General features: G+C 41.3%; 1 protein-coding gene across 5 annotated transcripts in view; it reads left to right on the forward strand.

The window, feature by feature from the left end:
* Nucleotides 1–14,528, forward strand: part of RNF130 (ring finger protein 130) — a 220,168-nt gene that overhangs the window by 133,425 nt on the left and 72,215 nt on the right. For all 5 annotated transcript variants that reach the window (XM_056516991.1, XM_056516995.1, XM_056516990.1 and 2 more), the window contains exon 4: nucleotides 5,165–5,236. In XM_056516991.1, the coding sequence (XP_056372966.1) occupies nucleotides 5,165–5,236 (72 nt within the window). The remainder of the gene's footprint in view (nucleotides 1–5,164; nucleotides 5,237–14,528) is intronic.

Raw genomic sequence — 14,528 nt, forward strand, 5'->3', positions numbered from 1 at the left:
ACCCCTGATATTCCATTTGCACACTGGTTCCAATTGTGTAGATGTGTCCACCCAGTAATACATGCCAGAGGTGACATCTGTGTGGTTTGGATTCTACCATTTGCTTTGGGTGCTCTGCTTTCACTTTACACTTGTACACAATGTATTCACCTGCTTTCTCATAAAAAAAAAAAAAACACCATGTACATTGTCTGCTTTCCTTCTTATCTACAGCTTGAGTTACCCTCCATGTATGCTCTCCCAACTCTACACGTTCTTGCCTGCTTTGTATAACCCAGCCCTCTCTAAGGCTAGGTTCACACGTTGTATGTTGGTCAGGAGTTGAACAGAGAAAAAACTATTACGGAAAGTACTGCACTCTTTTATGTGTGTTGGGCTCACTCCTGGTTTTAGTTAAAAATACTGATCCAGTATCAGTCAAATCTTATGTGAGAACCCAACCCAAACACTGAGAACAGAGTTGTGGATCTGTAAGCGGTCAGAAACAGACACCGCTCTCTGATTTATTCTCACTCTGGAGGACAGACAGCCAGGTGAAAGACTGAGACTGCTTTCACTTGTTAGTCTTTAGTCAGTATTTGCTTCTCATTTTGGTTAGTATTTGGTTGTATGTTACTTTAATGAATCGCAGTGAAACCTTTTTTAGAAGCTCACCCAAAATTGAAAAAAAAAAAAAAACGGTCTTCTAGCTGGGTGAGGTTCTCAAAGAAGGGTGCCAGTATACATAATATATGTTGGACCCAAAAATCGGTCGCAGAATGTCTGGTCTGGTTAGGGGATGGTCTTCAGGGCATTACAGACGGCTTCTAATACTTAATGTTAGTTGACCCAGAAATTTTTAGCCACACTTTATGCGTGTACAATGGTTATTTGACACACACACACACACATATATATATGATTTTTAGAAGCCTTTTCATACATTTTGTGCTTCGGACAAGGTTAGCTTGTGTAAAGATTATTCTGGGACAAGTAGACCCCTGGGACTAACTGAGTTTGTTATGGAAGCTATTCTTCAAGCATTGTGTAGGTCACCTGTCCCCTGGAAGACAATTGCACAAATGTACTTAGAATAGGTGTGAAATATATTCTACCCCAGACAGATAACCTATCTAGTATCATGGTCTTAGAGCCTGGGCATTTTTTGTTTCATTGGATGTGGATTGGAATAAGTAAGCGCACTCCGACAGTCTTGTGTGATTTATTCATTTATGTAGTGTTATGATGAGAATAGAGTCTCATATACTCACATGTCAGTGCTTGTATAGCACCAATAAATTCAACATTGCTGTACATTGATTGCTGTCATTGAGTCGATGTCCCAAGCGGGGCTCAGGGTCTAATTTCCCTTTCACAGACACACCCTGTGGTCATTTATATAGGAAACCTATGAAACTATAAGTCAGTTTTTGAAATCTGGAAGGAAATTTACATGGAGAAATCACATACAAACACGAGGAGACTATGCAAACTCTGTGTTTTCCTTTGTCAGATTCGAACCCAGGGCCTCATTGCTGCAAGGCAACATCATTAACCATTAGGCTGCCCTGACGTCTCTGGCTGTGTGCATACATCAGTAATAATCTTGCATCTATATCAGTGGCAGACCCTCATATTTCTGCCTCAAATGTGAAGTATAAAATTGCCACGAACCTTCCCCATTGTTAGCCCTATTTTTCTGAATGCATTTTTTTTTCCATTTAGAGGAACTATGTCATTCCTCAGTTTTCTCTCCTGGAGACAGTTTTAGCAAGGACATCTGCACTCTTAAGACCTTTAAAGTACTTAAAGTGAAGACAAGTAGACACTCCCAGGGCTTTCATGAATTAGTAAAAATTCCAATACATTTTATTACTGCACAGAGAAGCATAAGACAACTGTATCGGCATTAAAAAAGCAGAAAGATCAGCTTAAAAGGATATATTTTAATTTTAAAGGGTAAATCAAAGCCTCTACAATCTTCAGCTCCACCGTGGGGAGACGCAAGCTACGCTGGGTCGTACAGTTGCTTAGGCAGCGTACCAAATCTGGCAAACCCTTTTCTGATAAAATGGACTCAAGCACAGAACTTGTTGGGCGTGATAGGGTTGCCTATTTAACTGTACCACCCAGTGTGGCCTGTGTCCAGAGCACCAGTACACAGTATGTAATTTCAAAACCCCAATCTGTATCCCGATGGTGCTCAAACACTATTATCAGTCCAACAAGTCAGAAAAGCATATCATCTTATGAAGCAATAAGTTGCAGCCTGGCACTTTTACCATAAAATAGTTCCTTTATTTGCATTTTTTACACAAAGTGTGTAAACCAATAGGAAACACACTGTGCGCAACAACGGCTATCACCTGACCACTGCATATAAGCACCCTATTGGTACAATAAAGGACCTGTTCTCATGGTAAGTACCATGCTGCAGCTGCTTTTTTCATAAGAATGTATGACATAACCTCAGGACATGTCATTAATGCCTGATAGGTATGGGACCCTAAACTATCTTAAGGACATGAATCTTCTTGTTCACCTCTTTTTAAACTCTCATAGACTTCAACCAAGAGAGTCATTTACAATCATAGCTATCTTTTCATTGAGAGAGAATGGCAGCCGTACCCACACCTATTAGTTATTTATGCCATATCCTACCAAGAACTTCTAAGAAGGGAATATCTATTTAACTGTAGCAAAAATGACTAGAATTTCCAATGTTATCTGTCAGTGTCCTATCAAGTATAATTCCAGACGTTTAACATTTCGGAGGGTTAATTGGGCGCACTCAGAGGCGATATTCCCGAAAAAGACGAGACCTTTATTTCAGGGCCTAAGGCAGCAACCAGAAAGCAGCCGACCTTCATTAACTTTGATGGGACACATTAGTGTTTGACCTTTCTACACAATGTGCAGGCTTTCATTTACAAGCTTATTTTAAAGCCAGTCAAGAGATTGATCTTTCTGATCCTTTAAAACTACAGTATATGGCTTTTATTTTTATTGAATCCTGTTTTTGAAAGCTGTCGGAAAGACTAACTTTGTTCAGCCACCCCCTGAGGCTTGAATGTCAGGAGGATCTGAAGTGCACCTTTGTTATCTCTGCTTTGCTAGAAGTTTTAGCATCTGGTCACCTCTTAATAATGAGTAGTACAATGTCTAAAATGGGAAGGTTTTCCTATTGACTTCCTGCAGGAAATATCCATGCAGATTTAGATTGCACAACGTGGTAGTTTATATCTGCACATTACCCTGTGTTTATTTAATTTCACAATGAATTTTACCCAGTTTTTTTTTTCTTAGATTGTAAAATGTATGTAATGTGCATAAATATATTCCTACCATCCTCGACAGCTGCTGCTGTCCTGAACCCGATGCACAGCTGTATTGTGGGTCAGCGCATGCACTGCTGGCATTGACTATAATGGAGCGCAGCAGTCTGATCAGCTGGCCGGACAGAGAGTGAAGCATGCTGCTGCTCCACCCAGCTATAACGCACGGATGCAGCTGGTCTCAGGACTTGGAGAAAGTTTGACTCAATGACAGTAATACTTGAAATCCTGTTAAATCCATTGTCAGTGCACATGCTATAGTGGGAGGTCACCAGGCAGCATCACCACACTCTGGTCGCCCTTGATTGGTAGATCTCTCCTTGTTTGAGTATGGCGAGAGAGTCAAGGCTGGAGAGGTAGGGATATACCGCCAGGGACTGCCGTTATGACCAAATGATTTTATAACTGCATAACTGTCCTATTTTTTACATATATACACACTCACAGGGTGGCCTTTTATATGGATACACCTTAATAAAATGGGAATGGTTGGTGATATTAACTTCCTGTTTGTGGCACATTAGTACATGTGAGGGGGGAAACTTTTCAAGATGGGTGGTGACCATGGCGCCCATTTTGAAGTCGGCCATTTTGAATCCAAATTTAGCTTTTTCAATAGGAAGAGGGTCATGTGACACATCAAACCTATTGGGAATTTAATAGGAAAAACAATGATGTGCTTGGATTTAACGTAACTTTATTCTTTCATGAGTTATTTACAAGTTTCTGACCACTTATAAAATGTGTTCAATGTGCTGCCCATTGTGTTGGATTGTCAATGCAACCCTCTTCTCCCACTCTTCACACACTGATAGCAACACCGCAGGAGAAATGCTAGCACAGGCTTCCAGTATCCGTAGTTTCAGGTGCTGCACATCTCATATCTTCACAGCATAGACAATTGCCTTCAGATGACCCCAAAGATAAAAGTCTAAGGGGGTCAGATCGGGAGACCTTGGGGGCCATTCAACTGGCCTATGACTGCCAATCCACTTTCCAGGAAACTTCATCTAGGAATGCTCGGACCTGACACCCATAGCAAGATGGTGCACCACCACATTATGGGTGTCAGGTCCGAGCATTCCTAGATGAAGTTTCCTGGAAAGTGGATTGGTCGTCGTGGGCCAGTTGAATGGCCCCACAAGGTCTTCCGATCTGACCCCCTTAGATTTTTATCTTTGCTGTGAAGATACGAGATGTGCAGCACCTGAAACTACGGATACTGGAAGCCTGTGCTAGCATTTCTCCTGCGGTGTTGCTATCAGTGTGTGAAGAGTGGGAGAAGAGGGTTGCATTGACAATCCAACACAATGGGCAGCACATTGAACACATTTTAGAAGTGGTCAGAAACTTGTAAATAACTCATGAAAGAATAAAGTTAAGTTAAAACCAAGCACATCATTGTTTTTCTTGTGAAATTCCCAATAAGTTTGATGTGTCACATGACCCTCTTCCTATTGAAAAAAACAAAAGTTGGATTCAAAATGGCTGACTTCAAAATGGCCACCATGGTAACCACCCATCTTGAAAAGTTTCCACCCTCACATATACTAATGTGCCATAAATGGGAAGTTAATATCACCAACCATTCCCATTTTATTACGGTGTATCCATATAAATGGCCCACCCTGTGTATATATAATATATATAAAACGTAAGAATTTTTTTAGGAAATTATTTTTGTTCAAAGTTTTACTTTTACCATTTTACAATTGCTTATAATACTAATTGGACTTGCATCTCATGGATCTCTGTTGTTGCCTAAAGTGTCATGGGATAACATGATTTCCCCGTTGTGTGTTTGAGCACCTGAATGAATGACTGATCTCTTACTCTTGTTGTTTTCACAGAGACGACTTGGCGATGCAGCAAAGAAAGCCATCGGGAAGCTTACGACAAGGACGGTCAGAAAAGGCGATAAGGTAACAGCATTTATAGTCATGTAAACAAAACTGCTGGTTCAATCCACTTGGTTGAGGAGAATAAAAGCATCATGACTAGGGGGGAGATTTACCAAAAACTGTATATGGTAAAAGTTGCCCATAGCAACCAATTGGATCACTTCTTTCATTTTTAACCCCTGAAGAACACAGCCCATTTTGGCCTTAAAGGGGTACTCCGGTGGAAAACATATATTTTTTTTTGTTTTATTTACTGGTGCCAAAAAGTTAAAAAGATTTGTAAATTACTTCTATAAAAAAAAATCTTTACTCTTCCACTACTTATTAGCAGCTGTATGCTACAGAGGAAATTACTTTCTTTTTGAATTTCTTTTTTGTCTTGTCCACAGTGATCTCTGCTAACACCTGATTCCTGTATCAGGAACTGTCCAGAGCAGGAGAAAATCCCCATAGCAAATCTATGCAGAGAGCACTGTGGATAGCAGAGAGCACTGTGGACAAGACAAAAAAGAAGCGTTTCCTCTGTAGCATACAGTTGCTAATAAGTACTGATAGGATTGAAATTTTTAAATAGAAGTAATTTACAAATCTGTTTCACTTTCTGGCACCAGTTCATTTAAAAAAAAAAAAAAAAGTTGTCCACCGGAGTACCCCTTTAAGGATACAGCCAATTTTATTTATGCGTTTTTGTTTTTTTCTCCTCACCTTCTAAAAATCATAACTATTATATTTCCATACATGGACTCCTGTTAGGGCTTGTTTTTTGCGTGACCAATTGTACTTTGTAATGAAATCATTCATTTTATCATAAAATGTACAGCAAACCCAAAAAAATATTGTGTGAGGAAATTGAAAAGAAAACTGAAATGTTGCACATTTTGGAGGGTTTCTTTTTTACGCTGTACACTTAATGGTAAAAATGACATGTTTTCTTTATTCTCTGGGTCAATATGAATAAAATTATATTCATGATTACATTTGTATTATTGTACCGATTTAAAAAAAACTCAAACTGTTTTTCACAAAATATTACTATTTTGACCGTAATTTTTGCACCGTATTTGATCACATTTTATTATTTTATAGTTGTAATGTAAAGTGACCAAACTTCTTTTTTTTTAAGCTTTTTTGGTAGTAAATGGGCAAAAGGGAAGATTTACATTTTTATTGGGGGATGGCCTTTTTCACATTCTTTAAAAACCTAATTTTTTTCCTTTTTTTTTTTTACACTTTTTATGTCCCTATAGAAGACTATTTATAGCAATCATTTGATTGCTAATACTGTTCAGTGCTATGCATAGGCATAGAACTGATCAGTATTATCGGCAATCTACTTCTCTGGTCTGCTCAATGTCAGATCAGAGAAAAGGATGCCGGGAGATGGACGGAGGCAGGTGAGGGGACCTCCTTCCACCATCATGGCTGATCTGATCCCCGCAGGCGATCAGATCAGCCATTTAAAGCGCCACATTGCCGCAGATGTCGTGATCTGTGTTGATCACAGCATCTGAGGGGTTAATGGCAGACATCAGCACGATCCCTGTTGTCCGCCATTACTGGCAGGTCTACGGCTGCTGATAGCAGTCTGGACTTGCCGTGCATGATGGGAGCTCCTCTCCGGTGCTCGAGTCATGTATAGGTAAGTACCAGCAGACCAGGACTTCAGCACCGCTCGTCCGCAGCACTGCCCGGCTTATGAATATTCATCATTTAAAAAAAATCCCTTTGCTATTTTAAGTTGGTTGGATTCCTACTTTATTAAAGGGGATTTCTCATGAAGACATTTGCTGTCCATAGGCCCTATTCGGACAAGACCGGCTCTCAGTCTGGCGGTCTCAGTGGACTCTGAATTACTCCATATACCACATCAGTCCCCCATGCTTCACCTCTCGGTAATATTCCCTAAGCACTGTGGCCCAGATTTATCAAACTATGTGAGACAAAAAGTGGAGGGGTTTTCCCACAGCAACCAATCACAGCTCAGCTAACAAGCTGTGGTAAAGTGAAAGCTGAGCTCTGATTGGTCGCTGTGGGAAAATCACTCCACTTTTTCTCTCAAACAGTTTGATAAATCGGGGCATGTAAGTCTAGGAACTATGGCTCTGTATAGCTTTACAAGAGTCTAGATCATATTTGGGTGGGATCTTGTCCAGTAATTTTCTAGCATACCCTGTTTTGGTTTATATAGTAGCACAGACTCTTGTTATGTTTTGCTATTTTTAAAGCAATTGGAATGAAATGCGATCCTGGCCTAGTTGTCTCCTACCATGCTAATAAGCACATTTACTGTTCTGTTTGGTCATAGACACCATAGAGCGGTATACTATGTCACCTGCTGAAATAGAAACTTTATGTAAAAAAACCACAGACACTTCAACAATGCTGTTGTTAAATAAAAGAAAAGTCTGCCGGTTTAACGCTTCACTGACACCTTACACGTGACTTGTTTAGCCTTACAACCCAATTGCAGTGGTAGTAGAAAAAATACTTTCCCATCAAATTGTAAGAATAAGCTGCATTTTTGCAGGTTATATCCAGAAGAAGGCATTGCAGACTATACTAAGTTTTCTAGGCTGCATTCCTTAAGCATAGAGTTAGACATGAGAAGGATCTGGAGGAATTTCGTTTGTACGTTGTTTAAATTCTACATTGCTCAAGGTCTGCATTCTGTTACAGTCTGTGATGTGTACTCTGATCTACTTGTTTAGTTCAAGCCTTTTAAAGGGGACCTGTGGTCATTTCTAAAAATGCTTTTTTTATAGATAGGGGGGTGAACTGAGTTTGACATAACTTTTATGTTTTTTTCGATACGCTTTTCTTTGGTCATTTTATGAACGTATTTCTTTTGTATTTGCACCATATAGGTACCATATGGCTACTTTAGGGTTATAAAAAGCATGGATTTTGGGCACAAAGCTGTGCAAATGTAAAAGTGTATATTTTTTGCACAAAATGCAAAATTTTCTTGTGTACTTGCACCATGTAGTTTCACATGGCTGCATTAGAGTTCTATAGAGCATACACTTTAGGCACAAAGCTTTGCAAATTTAAAAAATGTTTCTGCAGACCTTATGACAGGGGAGTTAGAGGGTGGGGAGGAAATTAGCTCATCATGCTCTTGGAGAAACGCCCCAGCTTCCAAGAGAGATGCAGAAAGACTGAGCATAGTAATACATAGATCAAAAGGTATTTACATATATAAACATGCATATTACTATGCAGACAGGTCTTAGGGCACATTACTTCAATGATTAAAACATTTCTTTTTTTTTTTTTTTCTTTTTTTTACAAATGACCGTAATGCTTTAAAGAGTGCCTGTCACCAAGTAAAACTTTTAATTTAGTGTTCCTTGTGTAATTAGCAGACACTTTCCAATTCACTTGCTTTTAAAATTATCAACAGAAATATGTTTAAAATGTAATAGAAAAAATGGCCACTAGGTGCCTCTGTTCTGTTACCTGCCACAATTAATACAGTAAGTTTGGTCTCCTCCTGGCCTGAAAGGAGACCAAACTCAGGAAGTGTTTCTCTGCGTTGAGCTTGATTGACAGCTGCACAGAGCCTCATTGAAAGATGCATAGAGCCTCACTGAAAGAAGCACATAGCTTGAGGTCTTCTATTCATCATAGCGCTGCAAAGATTTGAGGGCGAAAGTGGTCCCTAGCAGGCTTCAGTGATGTCATGCCTGCTAGGAAACACCCACTTTCTCCTGCTTGGAGATTGCACTATGTGAGCAAGAATAAAGGTATGATACACAGCTTTCTAAAGCCCTGAAAATCATTTTAAGGTGGGAGGAGTGTTAGGAGTAGTTAGGGAACATAGCCTGAGTTAGTTTAGAAAAGTTTATTTGGTAACAGGTACTTTTTAGTCCATTGTTACTTTAAATTTGTGACACTGTATTATAGAAATGACTTTTGAGTTACAATTACTAGCTCATGGGGAACTTTTCTAGCAGCAGTCCTCTTAGGTTTTATTTTAACATGATAAAACTCCAGAAATCAGCAGCTCAGAGCTATCAGAATCTCCATGTACTTGTTAGCTTCTTTTTTTAATTCCTGACAAGTCTATATATAAACCTTCTTTCCGAAATGCATGGAGAACAACCAGGACTGCCTGGGTTTAAATGAGTTCTACAGTCTTCAAATATTGTATGCAAATGTCATTAGTAATTGAGACGACTGTGAAAGCCGGTCTCGCACCCAATCATATCACCATGCTTCTGGTGTTTATCTCCTGCAGTATGACTTCCTGTGTACTGAACAGGTGGTAAGTCATACATCATATACTTTGTACCATCTGTTCCCTTGCTCTACCCTCCTTATTTGTCTCTAGTGGGATTGTGTTTCTCATGCTGGGCAGCCGAATAGTTTTTTTCAGTTGCTGTGGGTACTCCTTACGCCTTTAAGTCACAAGTGGAGCAATAAACTTTTTCTTTGCTTTATCTCTGTAAATTCTTAGTTCATGAGCCATGAAAACATGAATTTTGATCATAAAAAATGGCTAAGTTGCATTTATGTTTTGTTCCGTCTCCCAGGGAGGCAAATATGCTATTTACACATACAGGCTAATAAGTTACTTTTTAAAGGAGTACTGCAATGCAGGAACACTTATCCCATATGCAAAGGATAGGAGATAAGTGTCTGTTCGTGGGGGGTCCGACTGATGGGACCCTTGATCTCTCCATGTATCTCTATTGCAGAACCGGAGATACAGCAATCAGGTATCGCTGGCTCTCCCATAGAGATACATGGAGGAGGGGTGTCGGCTGCAGCTTCATGCGGGGGTCGACATTCTCCTATCCTGGGGAGAGCCGGAGAGCTGCACAGAAGATGGCAGGGGTCCCAACAGTCGGACCCACACGATCAGACACTTATCCCTGATTATTTGGATAGGGGATAAGTGTCCCTGCACCGCAATTTTCCTTTAATGTCAAACATTACTTCATTATTAAGCCTGTACATTTATTCTTGAGTATTAATGAATATTTGTGGTCGGTGCTCATAAGCATAGCGTCCCTACCTAATCCTAGTATCTAACAAACTATCAGGCAGTCCGAGGTGTGCCATGTACTGCCGCGTGTAGGTACACCTGAATTAACTAGAGGGCATACCTGAAATTATGATTTTCCTGAATTATTGAAAGAAGGGGAGGGTTCGGGTGGGACGTAACAGAACCCGTGGCGTGCCAAGTTAGTGAAGCCGTGGGCTCTTATAGCGCAGAAACCCCACCCCTCCCACAGACACAGGCTAGCTGCACCAGCCTTCTCACTTGTGGTCAGTGCTCATAACCGTAGCGTCCCTACCTAATCCTAGTATCTAACGAACTATCAGGCAGTCAGAGGTGTGCCATGTACTGCCGCGTGTAGGTACACCTGAATTAAATAGAGGGCAAAACTTCATTATAATAAACAAAAAAGCTTTATTAACTATGATGATACCTTGATGATATGTGCTAATTACAGTGAATAGTGGCCAAAACCCAATAATATGTCACTAAGAGTGAAAATATGAAAACCGTGACCGTATTCACAATCCCAAGTGCAAACATGTAACCGAGAAAAGTACCTAGACGTCAACCTAAAATCGTGTTAGGTTGTAACTGTGACCGACCTGTGGACGTGACAGGTAATGACAACACTTACGCGCCGGGCATGACCATGAAACTCAACCAAAGTATAACTACATCAGTGACAACCGAGACAGACAAACCAAGCTATATCCCTGTATGCACATCCCAACTGCTAAATAACCATGCACAAGCATATCACGACATCGTCCTCAACCCAAAGTCGTGTCAAGTAGTGACTGAACCAACCTGTGGACGTGACAGGTCCGGCCGAAAATGGAAAACTCGCCAACCTGAAGTCGTGTCAGGTTGTATCGGACTTACCTGTGGACGTGACTGGTCCGCTTGAAGCAGCGAAAGTTCGTGACCATGCATAGACTAAAAAATTTCTCTTTTTTAAATAAAGCTATATGCCAGTAGCCTAACCCTACTTCTAAATAACACAATGTACGTAATGACATTGACGTCAACCTGAAGTCGTTTCAGGTTGTAACAGAACTGACCTGTAGACGTGACTGGTCAATGTGACATGAAAACCTTAACCAAAGTAACGTCTGTACCGAAGTAACCCATGCAGCAACACTGCTACTGCACCAAATGCTACAAGTGCACGTGCAGCAATAAACACATGATAAGCCCCGCCTGACAACAGGAGGGCCGTGTTGAAAGCTAAATAAATAAAGAGCATAGATGCGGAATGTGACCGTATGCCAGTAGCGTGACAAATTATAGGAGCGTGTGCAAGTAACCAAATGACCGTGTATATGAATATTATTATAGGAGCGTGCACCGACTGACTTTGACTGTACGCAAGGAATGAATATGGGAGCATGTGCCTCAAACAACTAATACTGTCTGCGTAGACTTAATTATGGTAACGTGTGCTCAGAACTCTATGACCAACTGGCTAGCACAATTAAAGGAGCACTTTTTTTGTTTGTTTGTTTTTTATTTATTTATTAATTTCGGCGTGTACAATATAACTGCTGCAAGCGTGTACAGCATAATGCTACACGCATGCGTACAGTATAAGCTACGAGCGTGTGCCTTTATGAACGCGTGTACAGTATAAACCCTACTAGCGTGCGTACACTGCAAATGCTACGAGCGTGTACAGTAAAAAATGCTACGAGCGTGTGTACAGTATAAATGCTGCGAGCGTGTGTACACTATGAATGCTGCGAGCATGTGTACACTATGGATGCTATGAGCGTGAGCACAGTATGAATGCTGCGAGCGTGTATACAGTATGAATGCTACGAGCGCGTGCATAATAGAAATGCTACGATCATGTTTACAATATAAATCCTACGAGCGTGTGTACACTATGAATGCTATGAGCGTGTACAGTAACAATGCTGCGAGCCTGTGCAGTAAGATGCTACGTGCGTGTGTACAGGATAAATGCTAAGAGCTTGTACAGTATAAATCCTACGAGCGTGTGTACACTAGAATGCTATGGGCGAGTACAGTAAAAATGCTACGAGCGTGTGTATAGTATAAATGCTACGAGCGTGTACAGTAAGATGCTACGTGCGTGTGAAGAGTATAAATGCTACGAGCGTGTGTACAGTATAAATCCTACGAGCGTGTGTACACTATGAATGCTACGAGCGTGTACAGTAGCAATGCTACGAGCGTGTGTACAGTATAAATGCCATGAGTGCGTGCCTGGCACAAATGCTACGAGCGTGTATGATACAACACCACGAGCGCGTGCACCGCACAAACGCCACGGGCACGTGCACAGAAAAACGCAGGCGCGTGCGTGCAGCACAAACGCCATGAGCGCGTGAACTATACGCACTCTATGATCGCGTATACAACAACGCCCATTACAATTAACCTACCTGCGCAACCAAATGACAGAAGCGAACACCGCACCATGATGGAAAGACAACCTGTTTCCACCTCAAGCAATAGTGACGCCATGATCCCAAAACCATGCCGGTTTTTTATTTTTTTTATTTTTTGAGATTTGCAATTGGGCTACTAAAAGGCTGGAAACGAGTGACAAACTGTGCAATACGTAATAGTGTGAACACAGGAAAGCTTTGGGTACACTATATGGAAGCAAACGCCTGCCCTTATAACACGTAAAGTGCCGCCCCTACCGCCGGTTAGATGGGAGGGGGGGGGCGGCAGGCAATGACACACTCGTGCCCGTCTCCGCCCCGCAAATACTCCTATGTCGCCCACATGGTGCCGCATCCCGCGGCCCCACACCGTGCCCGCGATGCGGCCCCACACCGTGCCCGCGATGAGGCCCCATATTACCATGAGTTTCCTTATAGTGCCCCGATACAACGTATAAACAACAGGGCTGGACTGATTAAGGTCCCTCCGAAGCCACGGCTTACCTCTGGAGCGAGGAGGGCGCTGCCGCATGCCCCAGCCAGTCCCAGCCACTTACCCATGCCGGCACCGACCGAACTTCCGGTCAGCTGACCCAACAGTCAGCTGACCAGGATGACGTAACAGAACCCGCGGCGTGCCGAGTTAGTGAAGCAGCGGGCTCTTATAGCGCAGAAACCCCACACCTCCCACAAACACAGGCTAGCTGCACCAGCCTTCTCACATATGGCACAAGTGTATCTATAAGTGATATCCACTTGACTAAGATCAGTTTCACATACGAGTAAACTTGACCATTTTATGAACAGTGAAAGCTCCCAGCACATATGCCGCACATTGTCATAAGCCCCCATTCACACAGTAGAGGCCAAAAGAGTGTCTTTTTTATGCTTGTGGTCATTGGCCAACATATGCCACTGTAAGGTTATATGGTTGAACATATAGTAAGCCGTTTGTCATGGTAAACCAAAGATACCTCCAACGTAAGAGTTGCTGTTACATGCATGCAGCCCTTATTTTGAGTAGGTGCCTAAATAGGGCTTACAGGGACAGTCTTTTGGTAGTTGCCAGATGCAGCCACTTGCAATATGTGGAAAGTCTGTTATGCTAAACGCATGTGCACCCCATCAATAGAAGAACAGACAAGTTGTCCTTCAAAAGTAAAGAGTTACTTTAAGTTTCTATCTAAAAAAATGAAATGAAAATCAATTTTTTGGAGGCTGATCTCCCACTGATATCCTGTAGACATATTGGCTTGCTGCTAGATATTACTAGAGCCAGTAGACACCAGACAGAAATGTGTATGATTTTTGTCTCAGACACATAACAACCAATCACAGCTTATTTTGAGAAACTAAAGCTGATCTGTGATTGAATGTTATCTGTCCGGGACAAAAATCTAACACATTTATGTCTGACAGATTGATAAATCTGGACCTAGATGTTTCGGGGGCCATCTTATGCAATGAGCAGGGGCAATAAAATCCCTATGTATAAGTATGAGGTCTTATGAGACCCTGGATGACTAATATTTATTAAAGGGTGTTCAGGTTTAACGTAACCTAGGCAAATAATTTTGGGGAAAACTCTTCTTCAACATTTTTTTTTGCAGTTTTTATTTGGAGAAAACTTTGCTGTATCCCAGAATGTGTTTCTCCTCAAGTTTATCTTGACGTGCCAAGTCCCTTTTGGCTGTGTGATCCAGTTGTATTTTGCAATGGACATTTACGGTATTACAATGCAACTTTGACGTCATTGTGCATGAATATTTCTCGTGGGATTTTGCATTTAGCTGTTTTAGTAGTTATCATACCATGCAAGTCGTGACCGTGTCAGAAATAAATTTACAATCATGACTTTACCGTTACCAAGTTGCTGTTTTGTGCCAGCGGT

The sequence above is a fragment of the Hyla sarda genome, chromosome 4, assembly GCF_029499605.1.
Source record: "Hyla sarda isolate aHylSar1 chromosome 4, aHylSar1.hap1, whole genome shotgun sequence".
In the NCBI taxonomy this organism is placed as follows: Eukaryota; Metazoa; Chordata; class Amphibia; order Anura; family Hylidae; genus Hyla; species Hyla sarda.